We start from the raw sequence: 24,284 nt of genomic DNA on the forward strand, positions 1-24,284 counted from the left end.
AAGTGGTTGGAAAGTTTTGCCTCATCCGCTTTATATACTGGTGCATATTCCTATAAACGCACACTACTTTTTTAAAAAGATTGTAAAAATTAAACATGAACATATTTAGGGGGCTACAAATTTGTTTATTAAATTAGTTACGACTTCACTTAAAATTTTCTTTACAAAAAAAATTCATTTGTACTTTATTTATTTTTTTTAACTTAATTTTCGAGATTAACAGGCATTTTTAAGGGTATTTTCTTATAAACGCACTTTAATTTATGGGCCACTGTAGCATTATTAATAATGTGTGGATGATCCTTTGTTATGGATTGTTTCAAAAATAAGGTCTGGGATTGTTTACACTAATTTTTTAAGCAGATTGGAATCAATTTCCTCCCAGACTTGTTTAATTCTTAGTTTCAGCTCTGTCACAGTCATTAGCTGGGCATTATTTGCATAAGCTTTACGGGCCATGTATCCCCACAAGTTCTTCATTGTGTTTAAGTCCGGACTACAAGCCGGCCAGTCCAACAGAGGAATGCTATGTTCATTAAACCAAGATTTCGATTGCTTAGAAACATGGATTGCAGCATTATCTTGTTGGATATGCAATCTTCATCCATTTTTTCATCCATAAATTAGAGAAGAGCATCATCCAACAGTTCGTTATAAATCGCACTATTCATTTTTGTCGGAACAAAACATATTTTCGATTTGGCAACTGTAGAAAACGCTGCCCAAACCATAACACTACCACCACCGAAATTACGTTTTGACATCCGAACATCGTTTGATCTCAAATCGTGCCAATAGCATGAGTATGAGTCTAAATTAAATTTTTTTCGTCAGAGAAAATTACAAAATACACAAAAAAACCTTTAAAATTTCGCATTTGCAATGATGCAAGACCATTCGCACTTAATAGTGAACTCCGCTCGTGTTAAGATAGTTAAGGTATAATTTATTATCTTTTGTCCCGCGTATATTATGAAAATCCCGCCACTTTTCATCTATTTTTAAAATTGTTCCGCTTTTTGCAAAAATAAAACTGGCAACCCTACAAGGTATGTATGTATATTAGGGTGGCCCTTAATAAACGAAAGTTGGATTTTGGCCATTCTCACCCGCCAGTTAGGTGAACATTAATAAAAAAATCATCCTGAAAAAATTTTAGGTAAATCGGTTGGGGATAATCGGCCGCAAGCCCTCTGAAGTTTTTAGATGCATTTACAAGAGGAAAAATGAATTTTTTCAGTTTTTGTAAAAATTTTGCCATTAAAAAATTACTTTTGTAATTTAATTTAAAAGAATCGAAATGTGTACGTAATTTTCGTTCTAATGAGACATAAAAAACAGAAATTGGTCAAAAACTATTAAAGTTATTAAAATAACGCCAGGCCATTAACGTGTCTCAGGCCACTAGAACAAGAAATGTAGGAACAAAATTAACATATTTTGATAAATATTAAAATAAAAGCTCATTTTTACTTAAAATATGTCCATATTTACTTGTATATGAGTTTTTGTCTTCGTAGGATACCGTTAACCTATTCTTAGGCATGAACAAAAAATTAAAATTTTTTTAACGGCAGTTTCAAAACTCCATTTTCAAATTTTTAAAAATTTTGTTAAACAAATTTCAGAATTTTTTGATCATCTCATTGGGATTTATTAAGAATATAATAGGGAATAAAAATGTGAAAAAATTATTAAAATATCTCTTATAGTTTTTCCGTACCTGCGATTTAAATTTTCGAGAAAAACCAATTATTTGGCAATTTTTTGGCGAACTCTAATGAATTCCTAACTCTTATGAATTTTAAGCAAAACTTATTCAGAATATTATAGTTCAGATAATTCTAAATATACTCTGAAACTTTTACTATAATCGGAAAACGTTAACCCTTAAATCGTGAAGGTCAAATATCAAATTTTTCAATATTTGGAATTTCTCTTGGAAAGATTTTGAAATGTTCGAAATGTTGTACATTTTTGGGCCGATTTTGATGAAATTTAACAAAAATATAACACAAAGCCTAGTATTTACAAAAACAGCAGAAAAATTAAAATTAACCCTATATAGCACTTGGTGTTAAAATGACCCCAAACTTCCAAAACCATAAAAAAATATGATTTTAAAAGTTTGGGGTCATTTTAACCCCAAGTGCCATTTAGCGTTAATTTCCATTCTTGTGCTGTTATTATAAACCCTAGAGTTTATGTTATATTTTTCTTAAGTTTCATCAAAATCGGCCCAAAGTATATAATATTTCGCTATCTCTCCATGAAAAATTCCAAATATTGAAAATTTTGACCTTTGGCCTTCACGATTTAAGTGTTAACGTTTTCCGATTTTAGTAAAAGTTTCTGAGTATATTTAGAATTATCTGGACTATAATATTCTGAATAAGTTTTGCTTAAAATTCATAAGAGTAAGGAAATAGAGCTCATTCGCCTAAAAATTGCCAAATAATTGGTTTTTCTCGAAAATTTCAAAATTTAAATCGCTGGTACGGAAAAACTATAAGCGATATTTTCATAATTTTTTCACATTTTTATTCCCTATTATATTCTTAATAAATCCCAATGAGATGATCAAAAAATTCTGAAATTTGTTTAAAAAAATTTTTAAAATTTTGAAAATGGAGTTTTGAAGCTGCCTTTAAAAAAATTTTATTTTTTTGTTCATACCTAATAATAGGTTAACGGTATCCTACGAAGACAAAAACTCATATACAAGTAAATATGGACATATTTTAAGTAAAAATGAGCTTTTATTTTAATATTTATCAAAATATGTTAATTTTGTTCCTACATTTCTTGTTCTAGTTGCCTGAGACACGTTAATGGCCTGGCGATTTTTTAATAACTTTAACATTTTTTGACCAAATTCTGTTTTTTATGTCTCATTAGAACGACAATTGCGTACACATTTCTATTCTTGTATATTAAATTGGAAAATTAATTTTTTAATGGCAAAATTTTTACAAAAACTGAAAAAAATGCCTTTTTTCCCCTTGTAAATGCATCTCAAAACTTCAGAGGGCTTGCGGCACGTCTTAACCCCAACCGATTTACCTAAAATTTTTTCAGGATGATTTTTTTACTAATGTTCACCAAACTGTGGGGTGAGAATGACAAAAATCCAACTTTTGTTTATTAAGGGCCACCCTAATGTATATGTTTACATGTGGAAAAATGTGTCAATACATGGCACCAAACACAAGCAATACATGCCGTCTGACGCCCATTTAACCGCGGCTAGATAACCCTGAAGGAAACCTGGGGACAAGTGTCTCCAAGTCACCAGTTTTGTCGTCTATTTTGGTGACTTTTTAGCGACGTTGTCAACGAAGACGACTTTTTCATCTGTTATGAATTCATACCATTTCGTTTTTTACATCCATGAAAGTAAAAAGTCTTTTTAGTTCAAGTTTCAGAGAAATTTGGGAAAAAGAGAAAAAACCCTTAAACAAGCCATTGAAAAAATTGGCGGTTAATGTGGTATACCATGTTTTGTTAATACTGTATACTAAACCACACAACCGAATCATGGTATTTTAATTTGTAAATGGTTTGCGTTTTATTTAAATCATCTTCAATGGATTCGGTTAAAGTTGGCGGCTGACCAAACTTACATTCTTTCTTTGGCATATTATTTATTTGAAAGGTTTTAACTATACCACATTAGCCGACCACGTGGTTTATTGCAATTATTATAAAATTAAACATATACACTAAGAGTAATTATTACAACTTGCCGTTATAGTTAAAGTTAACTTTAAGGGTACCTTTTTCTGTTGCTTAAAGTTACCTTTAACTATAAAGGCAAGTTGTAATAATGGCCCTAAATATGCTATATTGTTGTATGTGCTATTCAATAGCAAAATATTCCCATTTGACTTTAAAATTAAATTAATGAAGTTTAAAACACGAGATTTAAAAAAATACTTTTAACAGATCGCAAAAAAGTCTAAGATCACGCTGATTTTTTACAACTGACTACTTTCATGGCCTGCAAAAATGAAGTACACTCACTCAATGTTAATTTTCTGAGATAATAAAACTCTTAAGCTTGGTACCATTACTCCTATGCTCTTAGTTTTAGAGAAAAGTAGCTATACCATATTACCCGCCTGTACCATATTACCCTAGCTTACTCTACAAAACTAATTATTTGAAATATTTCACTGTAATTCTTGTGAACTTTTTAGATATTTTACATATTTTTATTGATATCTGTAAAATATTGAAGTTATCACCCTCATGTACATATGTATATTCATTCATATTTTACGTTAATTTATGAAATAAAACAATATGAGTTGTTGTGGTTGTGAAGAAGTGTTTTGAAAAAGTGACTTTTGTCTATAATAATGTCGTAACAGGACATAACTGATAATATTAATTGTTTTTATTAATGACAGACAAGCTTCCAAAATGATAAAAATTAAATCAAATATATTTTCAAAATACTTCTTGATATACTGTAAAACTCAATTTATAAAAATGATCGTATTGATAAATTTATTCATTTGAGACAATAATTATTTTTAAAACATTTTTAATAGAATCCACAAGGTGAAGTGAAAAAAAATTGTTTTCTATGTGACAAGGCAGTTTTTAAAATGGAAGAAGTGAAAGCTGAAAAGAATATTTACCATAAGAACTGTTTCCGCTGTAATAAATGCAACAAGCAATTAAAGTGAGTTTTTCTATCTTGTTAACTACATGAGTATTTTACCTTTAAATGTTTAAAATTGTTTATTTTATCATTAATTTAACTTTATCATTTAACAGAGTAGATACATATCAGAGCCATGAAGGTGTTCTATATTGTACAGTACATTTTAAGCTATTGTTTGCCCCAAAATTTGTTGAAGATGACGAATCAGTACAACCACCTAAGCCAGAATTAATAATACGTGAAAATCAACCAGCAGAATTACCACCGGATGTTGTTAGAGGTATGTTTCGTTGTAGATATAAGATATAAAGGGACGCAAATGAATACTGTAGAAATGACAAACGGAATAACAAACCTTTTTGTACCATTACCAGTCATGGTGAAAGGTGTAAAAACAAATTGGAATCATACTGTTACGTTTTTATAACCTTTTAAAAACGATGGTTTATTTCCTTTAAATAAACCTAATTCTTTTTTTAACGAATACTCTTGGCTACGCCAACGTCAAATTGTATCCCGATAGGACCAGCCGTTTAGAAATGACAGATTTATTTCCAAAAAAAATCGATTCTGCCCCACTGTGGAGGGCGCAAAGAGGAAGTTTTTTCGAGTTATAGTTTTGAATAAGGACCAAATAAGGATCATAGACTGTTTTATAGGAGCGAGTGATTAGGTATTACGCAGATGGTTGATGGAGTTAACTCGGAGTACGACGGAGCGGCGCCTGTTATTCGACGACCAGTGGATGCAGAACGTCATGTACCTTCAACATTCACATAGAGAGATATTGGGGACACGTTATCGAAATTCTCAGGTGAGGGGCAACCCGAAATTGACCAGTAGCTGAATGATTTTGAGGAATGCGCTTTTCCCGTAGGTTGGAATGATTTGCAGAAGTATATCTACGCGGGGCAATTACTTTCGGGAGCAGCAAAAATATTTTGCCGAAGCCAGCCGAGTGTTCGAGATTGGTCATCGTTGAAAGTTGCATTGCGCAATGAGTTTGGTGTAAGGCTCTCAGCCATAGAAGTCCATCGTAAGCTGAAAAATCGGAAGAAGCGACCAAGTGAAAGTTTTAGAGAGTATCTATATTGTTTTATGGAAATTGGTTCTCCAATGGCGCTTGATGAGGACAGTATTATAGAGTACTTTTTCGAAGGGATACCCGATAATAAGGCGATCAAGACGGTTCTATATCAGGCATCGAGGATTTGAAATCGAAGTTGAAAGTGTACGAAAGAGATTTATGCACGTTAAAGTGATTTTCGGAAGCTGGTCTTATATGGGAGCTAAAACTAATTATGGACCGATCATCATAATGTTAGGTGACATGAAAAATAAATAAAACTTATTTGAAGCGAAATTTGTGTATATAACTATATAAATTAAACATTTATGACCGATAAACTGTAATTACGGGAGGACATTTGTATGGTGGCTAGGTGGTATAATGGACCGATTTCAGCCAGTTTCAATAGGCTTCGTCCTTGGTTATGTTAAAAAATGGCTTTATTTCAAGCAAGCTCAACAAATTTATCACATTTTTTAACAAAAAACATTAATTACTTACTTAATTTATTGTTCTCCACTTTTCACTTTCTTTATAACTCGCGAAATTATTTAACAAATTATTCGACAAAATTTATAAAGTGAATACAATATTAATATTTACCAAAAACTTAGTTAATTTTGGAGTATTGGTTACAAAATGGTTGAAGTTTAAAAATTGGACTTTAGCACAGTTTGATAGCCGTTTAACCTAATGCGCAGTGTTGACAAAAACATTTTACATCATCTAAAAAAATAGAAGTCCCCAAAATTTTAATAATTATAAAAAACACATTTTTAGTAAAAACCAAAGACTGAAAATATGCAAATTTCAATTAAAAAATCAGTATGTAAGTATGTAGAAAATGCCTTAAAATTTTTATTATGCTGAATTGGAGCACAATACAAAAATTTTCCCAATCAAATTTTCTGCAGTAACATGACCAACCCATTTTACATAAATTTGATTGCCGTAAATTGGCACAAACGTCTTAAGGTAGGGTAACAGATGGCAAATATTTGCTAAAAAAGCGTAACCAATTTTTTAGCACACATTTGTTTGACGTGTTTACTCTTACAATTGTTTTGTAAGATCAAACAGCATCAAATAAAATAAAACTAATTTTTTTGTTTTGAATCATCCAAAGTAAAATAAGTTTTTGGAATAAATAAAAGAATTCAAATATATTTTATTTAATGGTTACGTTTTTTTCGTCAAATATTTTCCATGTGTGATCCTACCTTTAGTGGTATTCAATGTCGCATTCCAGACACACATTGATCTAGAATACGGCAAGTCTGAGGAACTGCTGATGTGCTAGATCAGGGGTGCCCACAAGTTCCTTATGGAAGAGCAAACACCAATACATTTGAAGAAATACAAATTTTTATTCAATATTTTTTGTTGTTAAAACCAATACATGCAGAAAAAAACACTTTCAAAACACACTTTTTTAAACAATATCCCTGCCAACAATTACTATCCAAAAAGTGTCCCAAACGTATCATCTTGAAGTTGAAACTCATCGAATATGATATCGCTTTCTTATCGTAATAGTGTCACAGTGCGGGAAAAAACGTGCCACGCATATGATACCTACCAATTCTATCCATTTAGTGTATTATTATATCTTAATTTATGTCTAAAAAGTGTGCAGAGAGAAGATAATGTTTCCAATTCTGCTTCTTGCTTTAAAATGGAAATATTTTATTGCATTCCAGTTATGAAAACACTATGCATATACTTATTTACATTACAAATAAATAAAATAATGATATAACTTAACTTAATATGACTTTAATTAAAAATTAGAGTATAAAAAATTATATTAAATATTTTTCACTAAGTAATTGGAATACGTATTTACATTTAAAAAAAATTTCAATTACGATTGAACACAAAACAACAAAGTCAAAAATAAATACAAAATTTGATAGAATTTCGGCCGTATAATGTACATATATTCTTTCATTTCCTTAAAATTTAAATTACATTTATTTTATTTGTTTGACATTATGTTCACTGGGTAGCTGTCTCACCAATACATCTTAGTTTTTATTTTTGAACATCAGTGCTCTAGAACCAAGGTTGCCAACTCTTCAGCTCAGAAAATGTCTAGATTTTGAATTAAAAATGGCTAGAAATGGCTGAAACCCAAAAATAACTGAATACAAATTCATAAATATTACATTTCTTGCCCCCATTACCTCGAAGTCTGGTTATGTGTTAACTAATGTGCTGTTTTTCTATAGCGAACGAGAACATTGAGTGGAAATTTAACATGAGTTTTGTTATTGTAACAAAAACAAAATACATGTAAAACGTCCACTCAAAACGCTCATTCGCTATAGAAAAACAGCACACAATAGTTATACTGACAGTTTTCAAAAAAAATAATTTTACCGACTTCGTGTTAATGGGGTTTAGCAGATTTAAAGATTGTAATATCAATATTTTTTAAATTTCTGGGCACTTACTATCAAAATCGGATCTATTGAAGAAATGCAAAATAGGTTTTTCAATATGCCGGATGTGTTTGCTTTGGAAACAATTTCGAAGCCTGTTTTCATAAAACCAGTAACATTCTCATCAAATCATCAACAGACGAATTTGTTTAGAAAGACAGTTTCTTTGTCATTTGATAAAAAATACAGTTTTATTTTTAAAAAATTACAAAAATGTTCAAGAAAAGTATAAATTATAAATCATCATTTATTTATTGTATCTTCATTATTTAATGAACTAACAATAAGTGGTTCAAATCTCATATCTAATATTATTATTTAATTAGTCCAGCCAGTGCCGGACGAAAAAATTTTGTGTTCATGGTTGTTTTGGTTAAATTGGCATTCTTCCTTCTAGATTAGGTCTGCTGTGTCCCTCCTTCTTAATCGAGTGTGGCCACGGTTATCTAATATGTTGCGGGCCAGCGGGTTTGGGTGAACTTCAAGTTTTTTTAAATATTTTTGTACATTTTTCGAGATTTCAGTTTTTACAATGGGCACGTTTAGATCTTTGTGTATATTCGCGTTTTTGATATACCAGGGGGCAATTGTGATCATTCTTAGAAACTTGTTTTGGCGTCTTTGGATCTTTTCTACATTTGACGCTGAGGCCGTGCCCCATAACTGTATGCCATAACACCATATCGGTTTTATGATCATGTTATAAAGTAGAAGTTTACAATCTAAACTAAGCGTGGAGTTTCTGCCAATAAGCCAATTAATTTGAATTGATTTCAATTTCATTTGAGTCAACTTTGCATCTATATGACTTTTCCATGTAAGGCGACGATCGAGATGTATTCCGAGGTATTTCACTTCCGATTGTTGAATTATTGTTTGGTTATTGATATGAATAGGGGGGCATGATTCTCTACGCAATGTATGTAAATGTAATGTGTGTACATTTTTGCTCGTTGACTTTAATTTTCCATTGTTTTAACCATTTTTCTAATTCAAATATATGGTTTTGTAAGTAACGAGACGCTTCTTGAGGGTTTTCATGAATGCTTAGAATAGCAGTATCATCAGCAAATGTTGATGTATGAGTGCGATTGTTAGTTGGCATATCAGACGAATACATCAAATATAAAAAAGGTCCCAGGATACTGCCTTGGGGGACTCCAGCTTCAATGGGTTGTGCAGTACTTAAAAAGTTTCCCTCTTTAACCTTAAATGTTCGACCAGTTAAATAGCGTTCCAACAGCTTATGTGTGTTTGCCGGTAAATTTTGACTCAATTTGTATATTAATCCAGCATGCCATACCTTATCAAACGCTTGAGAGATGTCGATGAAGAGTGCAGAACAGTGTTTCTTTTCTTCAAACGCTTTTCTCACCATATTTACAAGTCTATGGGTTTGTTCGATAGTACTGTGTTTTCTTCGAAATCCAAATTGATGATTCGGAATACAATTGTTTTCAGTTAACATCGGGTACAACTTGTTCATAAGTATCTTCTCAAATAGCTTTGATATATTAGACAATAGGCTGATGGGTCTGTATGATTCTACTTTTGTGTGATCTTTTCCCGGCTTGGGTATCATGGTAACCAGTGAAACCTTCCATTCTGGAGGATAATATTCAAGTCGTAATATAGCATTAAAAATAAAAAGAATTATTTTTATTGCTCTCCGGGGTAGCTCCATCTTGTCCATACCAGGCATCTTGTCCATACCAGGCGATTTCATGGGATTTAAATCAACAATAGCATTTTCGATCTCTCGAATCTCAAAACGTAGGGGTACGGCTGCTCCAAAATGGGGTGCAACAGGTGGCAACTCAATTGCTTCGTTTGATGTGTTCGGTGTAAATACTTTTTTTAAATGATTAACAAACAGATTCCCTTTTTCAGTATCATTTCTTGCCCAACCGCCACTTGAACTTCGCAAGGGGGACTTACATATAACGGGTCTTTTAAGAATTTTTGTTGCTCGCCATAATGAGTAATCCGATTGCGGGGTTGCGTCCAGGCTTTCTAAATATTTATTCAATGATTCCATTTTTCGAAATTCCAAGAGCTTTTTAAGTTCGATTTTAGTTGGGGGGATCTGTGCAATTGCCACTCTCTTCGAAATCTTCTTTTTTCATTTAAGAGCCGTTCGACACATGCAGAATTAATTCTATTATATCTGAATTGTCGGGGGGTTTGGGTAGCATGTTGAGCAGCCAGTTTGAGATTTTTATCGAAATTGATAAGAGAGTGATCGAGAGCAATGTGTACTGAGGTATTTTTTATATTTGAGCCAATTTATTCTTGTGCCTGCCATCGCTAAATTACCTGTCGGGGATACAATTTCTAGGGGGCTCAATAAAGTAATAATAGTGGGTGAGTGATCTGAAGATAGTTCCAGCGAGGATTCAATTTGAATCATTTCTCTAGGGATATTTTTCATCACGCTAAAATCAATAACATCCGGTATTTTTCGTGGGTCAGTAGGCCAGTAAGTAGGTTGGCCGCTCGAAAGCACATGCAAACCCATTTTAGAAATTGAGTCGAACAAAACACGACCTTTAGGGGTAATCAGTCGTGATCCCCAGAATGTGTGCTTAGAATTATAATCGCCAGCAGCCAGGAAACGGGGGCCTAGTGATTTAAAAAATCTATTATATTGACTTTCTGTAATTGAGAATCTTGGGTGTGAGTATATCGATGAAATCACTAAGTTTCGATGAAAATCTTCAAGACAGATTGTAGTAGCTTGAAGATAATCTTCGCAAAAAAAACACATTAAGTAGTGTTTTATTCGAGCTTTTATTAAAATTGCCGAGCCTCCGCATGCTCTACCTCTGGGATCTTTGGTGTCATATATTACATATCCATTTATTCGAAAGGAACTTCTGGACGTCAAATGAGTTTCAGAAAACAGCATTACATCAATTTGTTGGTTTCTTAAAAAATATTCGAGTTCGTTTTTGTGTTGGCGTATGCCGTTTGCATTCCAAAAACGTATTCTTAGGCAGTTCATGGTCTGTTAAGCACAGCCTGAAATAACATTGATTGCATCTTCAGCATTTCTTGCATCATGTTACTCATTGAGTTTGTAAAGTTATTTACCGATTGCACAAGAGTTTCTATTGTAGATTCTAGTCGGGTAAAATAGAAAATTGGCGTTTGCTCTCTTACCTCTGCACAGTGGTTTCCCTTATATGAACAAGCGGTCAATAATCAATATCTCCAAAACTAAAAAAGCTGGGGTCTTCAAAATTTGTCACCTCATAGCATGCCCGAAGAACTTAAAGTTTGCAAATTTTTAAGAAAAAATATTAACAACTGTAACCACAGTAGCCCTTTGATCTTTCAAGGGTTAATTGGCTTTTAGATTTGTTTTATGAATTTTTGAAATAAAATATTTCAGTATGAAAATTTGTTTGTTTTAAACAATTTAAATAAATTTTTATTCCATTTTAATTCATTTGAATTATACACTGAAAAAAAACTAAATTAAAAAGTTATACAAAGTTATATAATGCAATATTACTAAGTAATATAAGGTAGTAAGGTAAAATAGGGCATTAATATATATCAAATATTAATCAAATTTAAAAATCATTGACTTAAACTACTTGTTTTCTTTGTTGGTAAGTTTGGCCTCCAGAAATAAATGGATCTGAACTTAAAACAGCCTATTTAGAAGTTCTGTATTTGTAGCATTGCGCGATATTTTTCGGGTATGTTGCAACCTAAACGTTTTATATGCTTATTTTTCGCTTCAGCTGCTTCCTCCGATAATTCACCTATTGACACTACTACAAGCTTTCTTACCTCAGCTCCATGGATCAGATTTTTATGTACCGATGCAAAAATAAGACGGTGCACAGAGGGATTTTGGTGTCAAAAAGTCAATTTTTCAAACACTTAATTTCAACAGTCAAATGATGCAATTTTGTAGAGAAATGTTTATAGATGAAATGTACACTTATAGTTTTAAGAAAAAATTTATTTTATTTTATTTTTAGAAAATTGAACTAAAGTCCATGCAAGGGTGTTAGCAAAAATTTACTTATATTTTCACGCAATTCAGTGGTATAATTTTCCTAATAATACCATTTACCTTTAACATATTTGAAAAATATAACATTTCAACATCAGTAAAAAAAAATTATGGGGAAACCATAAACCGTTAAGAAGACATGCCCAAATCTATAAGACTCTAATTATTATTGTATTTTTGATTTTCCATGGAGAAAAAAAAATGTAGCCCCACTTTCCCCCAAGCTCTTTTTTAATAAAATGAAAGGTGGGAGTGTCTTGTTCTGATTAAAAAAAAGAATAGTTTTCGGAACAGGATGAAAACTTAACATTTTTTGTCGAATAATAAACGAAATATCCAAAAAATTCTTATCTATGTATGGGTTTCGTGGGCGGTGGGCGTGACCGATTTTATTGAAACTCGACATGTGTTCCTTTTTGGTTTCAATTAATGTATGTACCAAATGTCTAGACTTTTGCTTGGATATAAACAATATTATGCGAAAAAATCAATTTGGATTGTATGGGCAGTGGGCGTGGACTTTTTTGATAAAATTTAATTTTTTTTTTAATTTAGTCTATATAATTATCTGTGCCAAATTTCAGCGCTCTACAACCACTCCTTACACTTTTTGCAAAAAAATGTATGAAGCATTCTTCTGTGGGGCGGGTTAGTATATTACAGATTACACGCCCATCCGCAAATTTCCGCAACTAACTTCAGCACTTTTATTATCTTAAGAATCAGATTAATACAATGAAAAAGAAACCTACGGGGGAATCTTGGGGGAACACAACTAAAACTTTAAGTAAACATAATGAAGTTTTACAAAAAAGTAACAAACATATAGGTTAACTAAAACATTAATTTCACAAGAATTACAACACAAGTTAGTTTTTATTATTTTCAAAAGATAAAATAAAAACCTTTAACTTCAAAATCCATTGAAAATAATTTAATTTTGTAGACTACTGCAATTGCAAGACCGTTTTGAAGTGCACTTTTGCTTTGAATTATTCTTCCAGCGTTCAGCTGCGCTTTGCAAATGAATATTTGCTCATGCTTTCAATTTTATTTTTAAAAAGTCCCGTTAGTTTTCCAGTAAAAACCGGTTTGCCATTAAAAAGATTGGATATTTAAGACACAATTTTTTTGCATTTTGTATAAATATTTTGTGATCGTTTTATTTATTTTTGGCCTATGGGCGGAACCACTGTGCAATGGGGACACATGTCAAAGAATTGCAATAGGCCATTTGCTTGTGTTAAATGTGAGGAAAATCATGCTCCGGGGGAATGCAGATTTGTCCAAGACAACGAAAACTTATCATTTTGTAATAATTGCAAACAACATGGTCACCCCTCCAATTTAAAGGGTTGTTCAGCTTATAAAAAATATATTTATATGAAGAAACAAATTGTTCTTAAATCTAAGGAAAGAAATCTCAGGCTTTCTACTAGGTAGTGTTTATAAAAAACCGACTTTTTAAAAAACCGGTTTGTCGGTGAACCGAAAAATGGCATTTTTTAAAAACCCGGTTTTTCGGTTAACCGACATCGAAAAACCGGTTAACCGTCATATATGTGTAGAAAACATAAAATGTACAAAAAAGTATATACAGCTTTAAATTTTTTAATTTTTAATAGTCAGGAATGGTTAATATTAAATAACTATAAATATACAAAAGTGCTAAGTCCATTTATTTTGTAAAAATTTTAAAATTATTATCTCAGTCAAATGGAAATGATTATAAATATGTTACTAAATATAAAATACTTGTTTTAATTATTGGTTTATTTATTAAATTTCAACCAAAAAATGTAAATCACTTTTTTAATTTAATATTTGATAACTTTGAAATTTATTTTCACCTCTACTTTCTGATATGAAAGACAAAATGTTCCAAGTCCCAAAAAAGGACCTATAAGATGTAAACGCACTTCCACTTAGCTGTGATTATTTGTTATTATAAAAAACTCCATTGTAATAAAAATGGAAAGACTATATGGATTCAGTGATCATGATATAATGATCATTTCTTAATTTAAATATTTTTACTAATTCTATGAGTGACTTTCTAAACTCACTCAATAACTTAAACTCTACTCAAAACAATTAGAATAAAAATGCACTCAATGTATTTTGTTGTACTTGCATTAAACATACACCAAAAGAACTCTTGATGGCACATGTTCTGCATTCCCATCATTTAGATCAGTTTACAATGGTGACACACTTCAGAAACTGAAAGTGTTACTACAAAAACAACAACACACACAATAAAAACAAACATGCGGTTGGTTCAAAGTAATAATTTGTAACAATTACATTGTATGCATGCACTTGAACTATATAAGAGTATGCATTTGTACTCTACATTATGCCCTCACCCGAAAAAAAAAATCGTACAATTTGTTTAGACACATTGTATGATTTCTTGTCTAAGCGTGAAGTGTATTTTCAAGTGGTATTTTTATTACCTATAAATTTTGTTTTTGTAAATATATAAAAAAATTTTAAATGTTTATAATTAGTCATACATATCATATTGCTTATTATTTAATATTTTATGTTTTTGTGTGGCCTTTTTTTATCAAAAATATCTTGTTACATATTTTATTCTTTATATGTATATACATATATATTTTTTTTTATACAAATACTTATAATTACTTTTCATTATAATTTTTTAATAAATTTTTGTGTACAACTTTGTTCTTGTTTTTGATTTTAATAGTTACATTTAAATTATCAATAAAGATTACTTCATATGGACCTTGGTATGGTGATTCATTCTTTTTTCTATTTCCAACTTTCAGTAGAACTGAATCTCCTATTTTAATATCAATGCTATTTGTTTTGTCTAAGGAATCTAAACTTCTATTTTCTTTTACTTTCAAAAGTAATCTTCTAGCATTTTCTAATGAATGTTTTATCTAACTTTCAATTCATTTGCATAATTTTCATAATTATAAACAGATTATTCATTATCTGTTCACCTGGTAAACTAGGTAATTTTCCAAAAATTAGTTCAAATGGTGAATAGTTAGTGTCTATATGTGGAGTTATATTATATGCAAACGAATAATAAGGTATCCATTCACTCCAGTTATCATCATTCACGAAAGATAGAAAGTATTCGTTCAGAACACGATGATTTCTTTCAACAGTTCCTAATGTTTCATGATGATATGGCGTGGAAAATTTCTGTTCAATTCTTAAGAGTTCACTAATTGCTTTCATCAATTCGTTTATAAATTCCGTACCTCTATCAGATTTTAAAGTCTTGAATGGTCCATACTTTAGTATAAGATTCTCTGTCATGCATTTTGCTATTGACTTAGCTTCTTTTGTCTCCATTGCATGGTTAATATGTATCGATAATTCCCCGATGGACGTAAAGGTCCAACTGTATCGATAACTACAGTACTAAAAGTCTGCGTTGGTGTATCTGTAACTTGTTTGTTTCTTTGACAAAGATCACACGTTGATATATATTTCTTTACCATTTTATACATATTTTTCCATATGTATTTTTGTTTTAATTTTAGTAGTGTTTTACTCACACCGAAATGTCCTCCGCATGGTGTATTGTGATATAACATTATCAATTCTTGTTTCTGTTCATCATTTGTTATTTGCTGAGGGTCGTTGTATAGAAGAATCTTGACGTCTTTTATTCTACTTTCATTCACTTTATTTTTCATGCTCTCATAGCTTATAATATTGAATAAGTTATCACTTCTCTTGAGTGCATAACTCTTGTAATTCAATTTCTCTAGGGTTGATAGAAGTTTCTCCAAGATATTATTTAAATAATATGGATTATCGCTACATTTTTTTTTTTTTTTTTTTTTTCATCATTTATTTATTGTATCTTCATTATTTAATGAACTAACAATAAGTGGTTCAAATCTTATATCTAATATTATTATTTAATTAGTCCAGCCAGTGCCGGACGAAAAAATTTTGTGTTCATGGTTGTTTTGGTTAAATTGGCATTCTTCCTTCTAGATTAGGTCTGCTGTGTCCCTCCTTCTTAATCGAGTGTGGCCACGGTTATCTAATATGTTGCGGGCCAGCGGGTTTGGGTGAACTTCAAGTTTTTTTAAATATTTTTGTACGTTTTTCGAGATTTCAGTTTTTACAATGGGCACGTTTAGATCTTTGTGTATATTCGCGTTTTTGATATACCAGGGGGCAACTGTGATCATTCTTAGAAACTTGTTTTGGCGTCTTTGGATCTTTTCTACATTTGACGCTGAGGCCGTGCCCCATAACTGTATGCCATAACACCATATCGGTTTTATGATCATGTTATAAAGTAGAAGTTTACAATCTAAACTAAGCGTGGAGTTTCTGCCAATAAGCCAATTAATTTGAATTGATTTCAATTTCATTTGAGTCAACTTTGCATCTATATGACTTTTCCATGTAAGGCGACGATCGAGATGTATTCCGAGGTATTTCACTTCCGATTGTTGAATTATTGTTTGGTTATTGATATGAATAGGGGGGCATGATTCTCTACGCAATGTAAATGTAATGTGTGTACATTTTTGCTCGTTGACTTTAATTTTCCATTGTTTTAACCATTTTTCTAATTCAAATATGTGGTTTTGTAAGTGACGAGACGCTTCTTGAGGGTTTTCATGAATGCTTAGAATAGCAGTATCATCAGCAAATGTTGATGTATGAGTGCGATTGTTAGTTGGCATATCAGACGAATACATCAAATATAAAAAAGGTCCCAGGATACTGCCTTGGGGGACTCCAGCTTCAATGGGTTGTGCAGTACTTAAAAAGTTTCACTCTTTAACCTTAAATGTTCGACCAGTTAAATAGCTTTCCAACAGCTTATGTGTGTTTGCCGGTAAATTTTGACTCAATTTGTATATTAATCCAGCATGCCATACCTTATCAAACGCTTGAGAGATGTCGATGAAGAGTGCAGAACAGTATTTCTTTTCTTCAAACGCTTTTCTCACCATATTTACAAGTCTATGGGTTTGTTCGATAGTACTGTGTTTTCTTCTAAATCCAAATTGATGATTCGGAATACAATTGTTTTCAGTTAACATCGGGTACAACTTGTTCATAAGTATCTTCTCAAATAGCTTTGATATATTAGACAATAGGCTGATGGGTCTGTATGATTCTACTTTTGTGTGATCTTTTCCCGGCTTGGGTATCATGGTAACCAGTGAAACCTTCCATTCTGGAGGATAATATTCAAGTCGTAATATAGCATTAAAAATAAAAAGAATTATTTTTATTGCTATCCGGGGTAGCTCCATAAGCATCTTGTTGCTGATCTTATCCATACCAGGCGCTTTCTTGGGATTTAAATCAGCAATAGCATTTTCGATCTCTCGAATCTCAAAACGTAGGGGTACGGCTGCTCCAAAATAGGGTGCAACAGGTGGCAACTCAATTGCTTCGTTTGATGTGTTCGGTGTAAATACTTTTTTTAAATGATTAACAAACATATTCCCTTTTTCAGTATCATTTCTTGCCCAACCACCACTTGAATTTCGCAAGGGGGACTTACATATAACGGGTCTTTTAAGATTTTTTGTTGCTCGCCATAATGAGTAATCCGATTGCGGGGTTGCGTCCAGGCTTTCTAAATATTTATTCAATGATTCCATTTTTCGAAATTCCAAGAGCTTTTTAAGTCTTTTTATACAATCTTTAAGCTTCGATTTTAGTTGGGGGGATCTGTGCAATTGCCACTCTCTTCGAAATCTTCTTTTTTCATTTAAGAGCCGTTCGACATCTGCAGAATTAATTCTATTATATCTGAATTGTCGGGGTGTTTGGGTAGCATGTTGAGCAGCCATTCTGAGATTTTTATCGAAATTGATAAGAGAGTGATCGATGTTTTCTGGTGTTCTTAGCTGTACTGAGGTATTTTTTATATTTGAGCCAATTTATTCTTGTGCCTGCCATCGCTAAATTACCAGTCGGGGATACAATTTCTAGTGGGTTCAATAAAGTAATAATAGTGGGTGAGTGATCTGAAGATAGTTCCAGCGAGGATTCAATTTGAATCATTTCTCTAGGGATATTTTTCATCACGCTAAAATCAATAACATCCGGTATTTTTCGTGGGTCAGTAGGCCAGTAAGTAGGTTGGCCGCTCGAAAGCACATGCAAACCCATTTTAGAAATTGAGTCGAACAAAACACGACCTTTAGGGGTAATCAGTCGTGATCCCCAGAATGTGTGCTTAGCATTATAATCGCCAGCAGCCAGGAAACGGGGGCCTAGTGATTTAAAAAATCTTTTATATTGACTTTCTGTAATTGAGAATCTTGGGGGTGAGTATATCGATGAAATCACTAAGTTTCGATGAAAATCTTCAAGACAGATTGTAGTAGCTTGAAGATAATCTTCGCAAAAATCACACATTAAGTAGTGTTTTATTCGAGCTTTTATTAAAATTGCCGAGCCTCCGCATGCTCTACCTCTGGGATCTTTGGTGTCATATATTACATATCCATTTATTCGAAAGGAACTTCTGGACGTCAAATGAGTTTCAGAAACCAGCATTACATCAATTTGTTGGTTTCTTAAAAAATATTCGAGTTCGTTTTTGTGTTGGCGTATGCCGTTTGCATTCCAAAAACATATTCTTAGGCAGTTCATGGTCTGTTAAGCACAGCCTGCAATAACATTGATTGCATCTTAAGCATTTCTTGCATCATGTTACTCTTTGAGTTTGTAAAGTTATTTACCGATTGCACAAGAGTTTCTATTGTAGATTCTAGTCGGGTAAAATTGAAAATTGGCGTTTGCTCTCTTACCTCTGGGTTCATATTTTCGTTTTGGGGTTGACGGACTTGCGGCTGAGTTTGGTTGTTTCTAAGTACATTTGCATATGTTACTTTGTTGTCATATGTCTGTTGCAACGGGGGGTAGTTCAAATTGATGTTATTAAATGGCTGAGCGGGGAAAATCTTTGGTTTCTGGCTTTGTGATTTTTTAACAATTGAGTAGACAGGACAACCCCTGTAGTTTGCTGTGTGGTTACCTCCGCAATTGCTGCATTTTTTTATTTTAGGATCATCTTTAGATTTGTTACATTGGGATGTGTTATGCAACTCCCCGCAAATGACACATACTGGTGGCAATTTGCAATATGCCTTGGTGTGTCCATATTCTTGGCAATTCATACATTGAACGGGGCCAAATCGTTTGTGTGGTTCTTCTACCGTAATTTTACGATGCAATAAGTACTTCAAGTTATATATGGGATGTGTTTCATTTTTTTCAGGTTTATGTCACCGGGTTCAAGTTCAACACGGAAGAGTGGTTGGGGTATTTTTTCGCGATTTCTAATATTTAATATTAATATTATCGCTACATATCACCTTTATTTCATTTAGACCTTTGTTGTCTTAAATTTTTATTTCTTTAGTTAACCTTTTTTCTAATACAAATATTAATTTTGTTGCGCGTCTTATATCATTCATAGATGTACAATCCCACATTTTGAGTTGATCAGGCCCAATATGAGAAACATCTTTATTTTCTTCTTTGTACTGCGTCTCTTTTCTCTTCATTCCTCTTGTTATCACCAGCGTCTTTTTAACTGTTTTATCAATTTTTAAAGGTATCATTTCTTTAAGTAAATCAGAATCTATTTCTATCCTGGATAATGCGTCTGCATTTGTGTTGTTAATTCCTTTCTTGTAAACTATTTGGAAATCATAGTCTGATAATTCCAAACGTATTCTTGTTAGCTTTGAGCTAGGATTTTTGTGCGTAAATAGTGCGACGAGTGGACGATGGTCAGTCACAACTATAAATTTTCTTAAATATAAATATGGGCGAAAAAATTGTATACCCCAGTGTATACCAAGTAATTCCTTTTCTATAACTGCTTTGTTTCTTTCGTGCTTACTCAATGAACGGCTTGTGTATGATATTGGTCTGTCTTCTCCAATCTCACCTTGTGACAATACGGCTCCTATTGCAAAATCTGATGCATCTGTTGTTAAGATAAAAGGTTTGTCAAAATTTGGATATTGTAAAACTGGTGGACTTATTAGTTTAATTTTAAGAGTTTCGAATGATGTTTGACATTCTTCTGTCCAATCGAATTTTTGACACTTTTTTAATAATTTGTTTAAATTGTTAGCTATGTCAGCAAAATTTTTAATAAATCTTCTGTAGTAATTACAAAAAGCTACGAATCTTCTGACGTCATCAGCGTTCTTTGGCACAGGATAATTAGTTACTGCTTCAAATTTTTCAGGATCTGGTTTTATGCCATTTGGAGTTATTAGGTGACCAAGATATATTACTTCTGGTTTTAAAAAACAACATTTATCTGCATTAAGTTTCAGATTATACTTTTGTAATCGATGAAGTACTTTTACCAAATTTGAATTATGGTGTTTCAGGCTACATCCGAAAACGATAATATCATCCACGTAGAGAAATGCTTCAGAATCTAACCCAGACAAAGCAATGGTCAGCATACGCTGAAAACTGTTTGATGATATTTTCAATCCAAAGGGTAATCTGGTATATTGGTAATGACCATTCGGTGTAGAAAACGCTGTACATGGTAGAGATTGTTTTTCTAGATCAATTTGATGGAATGAACTTGTCATGTCCAACGTTGAAAAATATTTGGCTCTACCCAATTTGTCTAAGACATCGTCAATCCGTGTTAGAGGAAATTTATCATTTACTATTTTGTCATTTAGTTTCCTAAAGTCAACTACTAATCTCCATTTCTTCAGATCAGTTTGACCTTTTTTCGGAACTAATAATAATGGTGCGTTATATCGGCTAATGGATGGTTCTATTATATTACTTTCTAACAACTTCTGAACTTGTGCATTTATCTCATTCGTACTAGTTTGTGGTAAACGGTAATTTTTAATGTATACCGGACTTTTATCATGAAGATTTATCGTTTGTTTATAAAAGTTGTTAGTAGTTAAGTTTTCATCATCCATATGAAATACTGATTGATACTTATATAATATTTGTAGAAGTTCCTGTCTATAAGCGTTTTCTAAATCATCCAATTTCAAACGCTCTAATAGTCTATTAAATCGTTCATCTGTGTTTTTGTTCTCATGATTCGTATTAATAGAACATACATCATAATTTCTCAGTGGAGTAGTTTCAATTTTCAAATTTCTCACTATTATAGGTTTATCTGTAACATTTAGTAATTTTATATGTTGATTTCCCTCTTTAGGCACGATTGAATTCGCCAAATATACGCCATTTGTAATTTCTCTGTTTTGTACTACACCGTCTTCATCTAATTTAATCTTGAAAGGCATAATAATCTCGCTTCTTTCTGGTATTCTTACATGATTAACTGAAAATACATTATCATGTATGGGAAGTGTTACAGTATCATTGTTGATAGTAAATGATAATATATACGTATCATAATCTATATTGCATTTATATTTAGAGAAAAAATCTCTACCAAGAATTCCGTCTGTGCTTATTGGAAAATCATTCTGTACTAGCTGTATCTTTCCATTTTATTTATTTCTGTGTTCTTTACAGATATTGTGTCCACTGAATACGGTCTATTTAATGATGTCTTCGCATTTGATATCAGTATTCGTAGACTGTCTAATATAGAATCCATACCAATTATATTTTGCTATTAATCCACCCCTTGACTTGTTTATGTTGGGGACTGGAAAAATTTCGAATCTTGGATCGTCCACCTTTTTCTTTCGGACTACCAATGGTTTCGGCTCAACTGCTAGGATTTCTGGCTTCTCTATGTCCTTGTCTTCCGAGAGCAACTTCGCCCAGCATATTTCTGCTTGTTTTATTTCTTCTAGAATATCTTCTAGAGGAGGATCCATATAAACTGGAAATATTTTTTTTCTTTTATTTGAAAGATAGAGTTTAAGCATAAGCTATATCTGCTCTATCTTTCTTCTTTCCTCTAAACTAAGCAGTTCTTTTTCTCTTTTAAATAGGCATGATATGCCTTCGTTTAAAAAAAATCTGTCTTTGCTTTTTAAGTTTAGAGTGGCAGGATCGCCATGTAATAAAAATGGAAAGACTATATGGATTCAGTGATCATGATATAATGATCATTTCTTTATTTAAATCTTGTTCTTATATACTAATATTTTTACTAATTCTATGAGTGACTTTCTAAACTCACTCAATAACTTAAACTCTACTCAAAACAATTAGAATAAAAATGCACTCAATGTATTTTGTTGTACTTGCATTAAACATACACCAAAAGAACTCTTGATGGCACATGTTCTGCATTCCCATCATTTAGATCAGTTTACAATGGTGACACACTTCAGAAACTGAAAGTGTTACTACAAAAACAACAACACACACAATGAAAACAAACATGCGGTTGGTTCAAAGTAATAATTTGTAACAATTTAATGCAACCCAATACATTGTATGCATGCACTTGAACTATATAAGAGTATGCATTTGTACTCTACATTATGCATACACTACACCATTATCAGATTTCATAAATATTTCAAATAATGAATTTTAGAACGTTTTTTGTCTCTCCTGTAATATTTCTGAAAAGCTCACGGTTAACCGGTTTATAAACACTACTACTAGGGTATTCGAATTGTTCGATTTTTCTCTTGTTCGAATAAAAGGAATAATTCGAATAAGGGATTTTAACTTGTTCGAATAATTCGGTCACACGTTTAAAATTAATCGAATTATTTGAATAATTTAAATTTTTTTAAAAAAGTAAAGAATGAAGTTTTGATGTCGGTTTTTTTTAAATTTTATTGTTAAAGAAAAACAAAAAATAACGTTAAAGTTAACAATTCAAGTATTGATAATGGTAAAAAACATTCGAAAACAAAGTCCATCATTAAATTTTCGACAGAAATATTCTGATCAGATTAACTCCCGAACAATCTACAAACAATTGACTAGCAAACTCTTTAGTTTCCGTTTTGGATCTATGCTTTACAAAATTTGAGCTAGTTGAACATGATCCTGAATTCAAATACAATATAAACGTATTAAGAATTTTTTTATGTCGTTCATTAATTCGGGTTTTAAATTGAGTAACTAATTCTTTAGTAAATTAATTATTCACTATTTCTAAATTATTTATAACAAATTGTATTATACATCAATCTTTGCTTAATAAAGTGGTCTTGGGGAATTACACAATAAAGGGAATCTGTCCAAAGTTTGATATAATTGTCAGTGATCGTGGCTAATTTGAAGTCAAGCAGTGCATGATTGACGCATTTACAAATACGAAAAAAGTTTATTACCATGTTAGACAAAGATGTTCAACGATGTTCAAAATGTTTAAGACGAACTCCATGCTTTTCTTGCAACAAAACGTTTGTTTGCAAAATTTGTGTTTATCATTCCATTTATTAAATATTTTGCAACACTTACGTACGCGGTTAATAACATCACTTATATACATATATTTTAAGATCATGGCCTTCGTCTATTTCAATGTAATCATTATAAATGTCATCCTCAATATCACTTTCGACGTCCGTTTCAAAATCACATACAACTCCACTTTAATCTCGCCAGCTAAATAACATATACTTTTATTTTCATTGGTTCAATTCCGAAGTTAAAAATGTTTAAAGATTTATTTTTAGAATTGTAACTTCTTGCAGTAATATTTATAAAAGGATCTATCGGAACACTCATCTACAGTGATCGAAAGTCCCTTTGTCTTTAGTTATTTGTAGAATTTCAGAAACATTACAATTTTTGTGAGTCATTGTTACTTAAATTTGAAATTATGAACAATTTTAAGCAATTTAATAAATTTAAATATATATGAGCATTTATTCGTTTTATTCGATTATTCTGCATAAAATTGTTCGAATTATTCGTTATTCGAAAATGTACATTTTTAAATTGTTCGAATAATTATTCGTATGAAATTAATCGATTAATCGAACGATCATTAGTCGAATGAATACCCTAGTTTCTAATAATGTTGCTTCAGCTTTAGAAATCAATAACGTCGTTCGTTCAGATAAATCTTTTGCAAGTCTTTTTCAATCTCAAAATTCAAATTGTCAAGTGGATTCTAACAATATTTCTCCTTTAATT

At 31.8% G+C, this 24,284-nt stretch overlaps 1 protein-coding gene across 1 annotated transcript in view; it reads left to right on the forward strand.

Annotated features, from left to right (window-relative positions):
• LOC135957371 (F-actin-monooxygenase MICAL3) overlaps positions 1–24,284 on the forward strand; it is a 513,724-nt gene that overhangs the window by 285,120 nt on the left and 204,320 nt on the right. Inside the window, exons 6-7 of the mRNA XM_065508105.1 lie at positions 4,557–4,690; positions 4,786–4,952. Of these exons, the coding sequence (XP_065364177.1) occupies positions 4,557–4,690; positions 4,786–4,952 (301 nt within the window). The remainder of the gene's footprint in view (positions 1–4,556; positions 4,691–4,785; positions 4,953–24,284) is intronic.

This window comes from Calliphora vicina, chromosome 4 (genome assembly GCF_958450345.1).
Source record: "Calliphora vicina chromosome 4, idCalVici1.1, whole genome shotgun sequence".
Lineage (NCBI taxonomy): Eukaryota > Metazoa > Arthropoda > Insecta > Diptera > Calliphoridae > Calliphora > Calliphora vicina.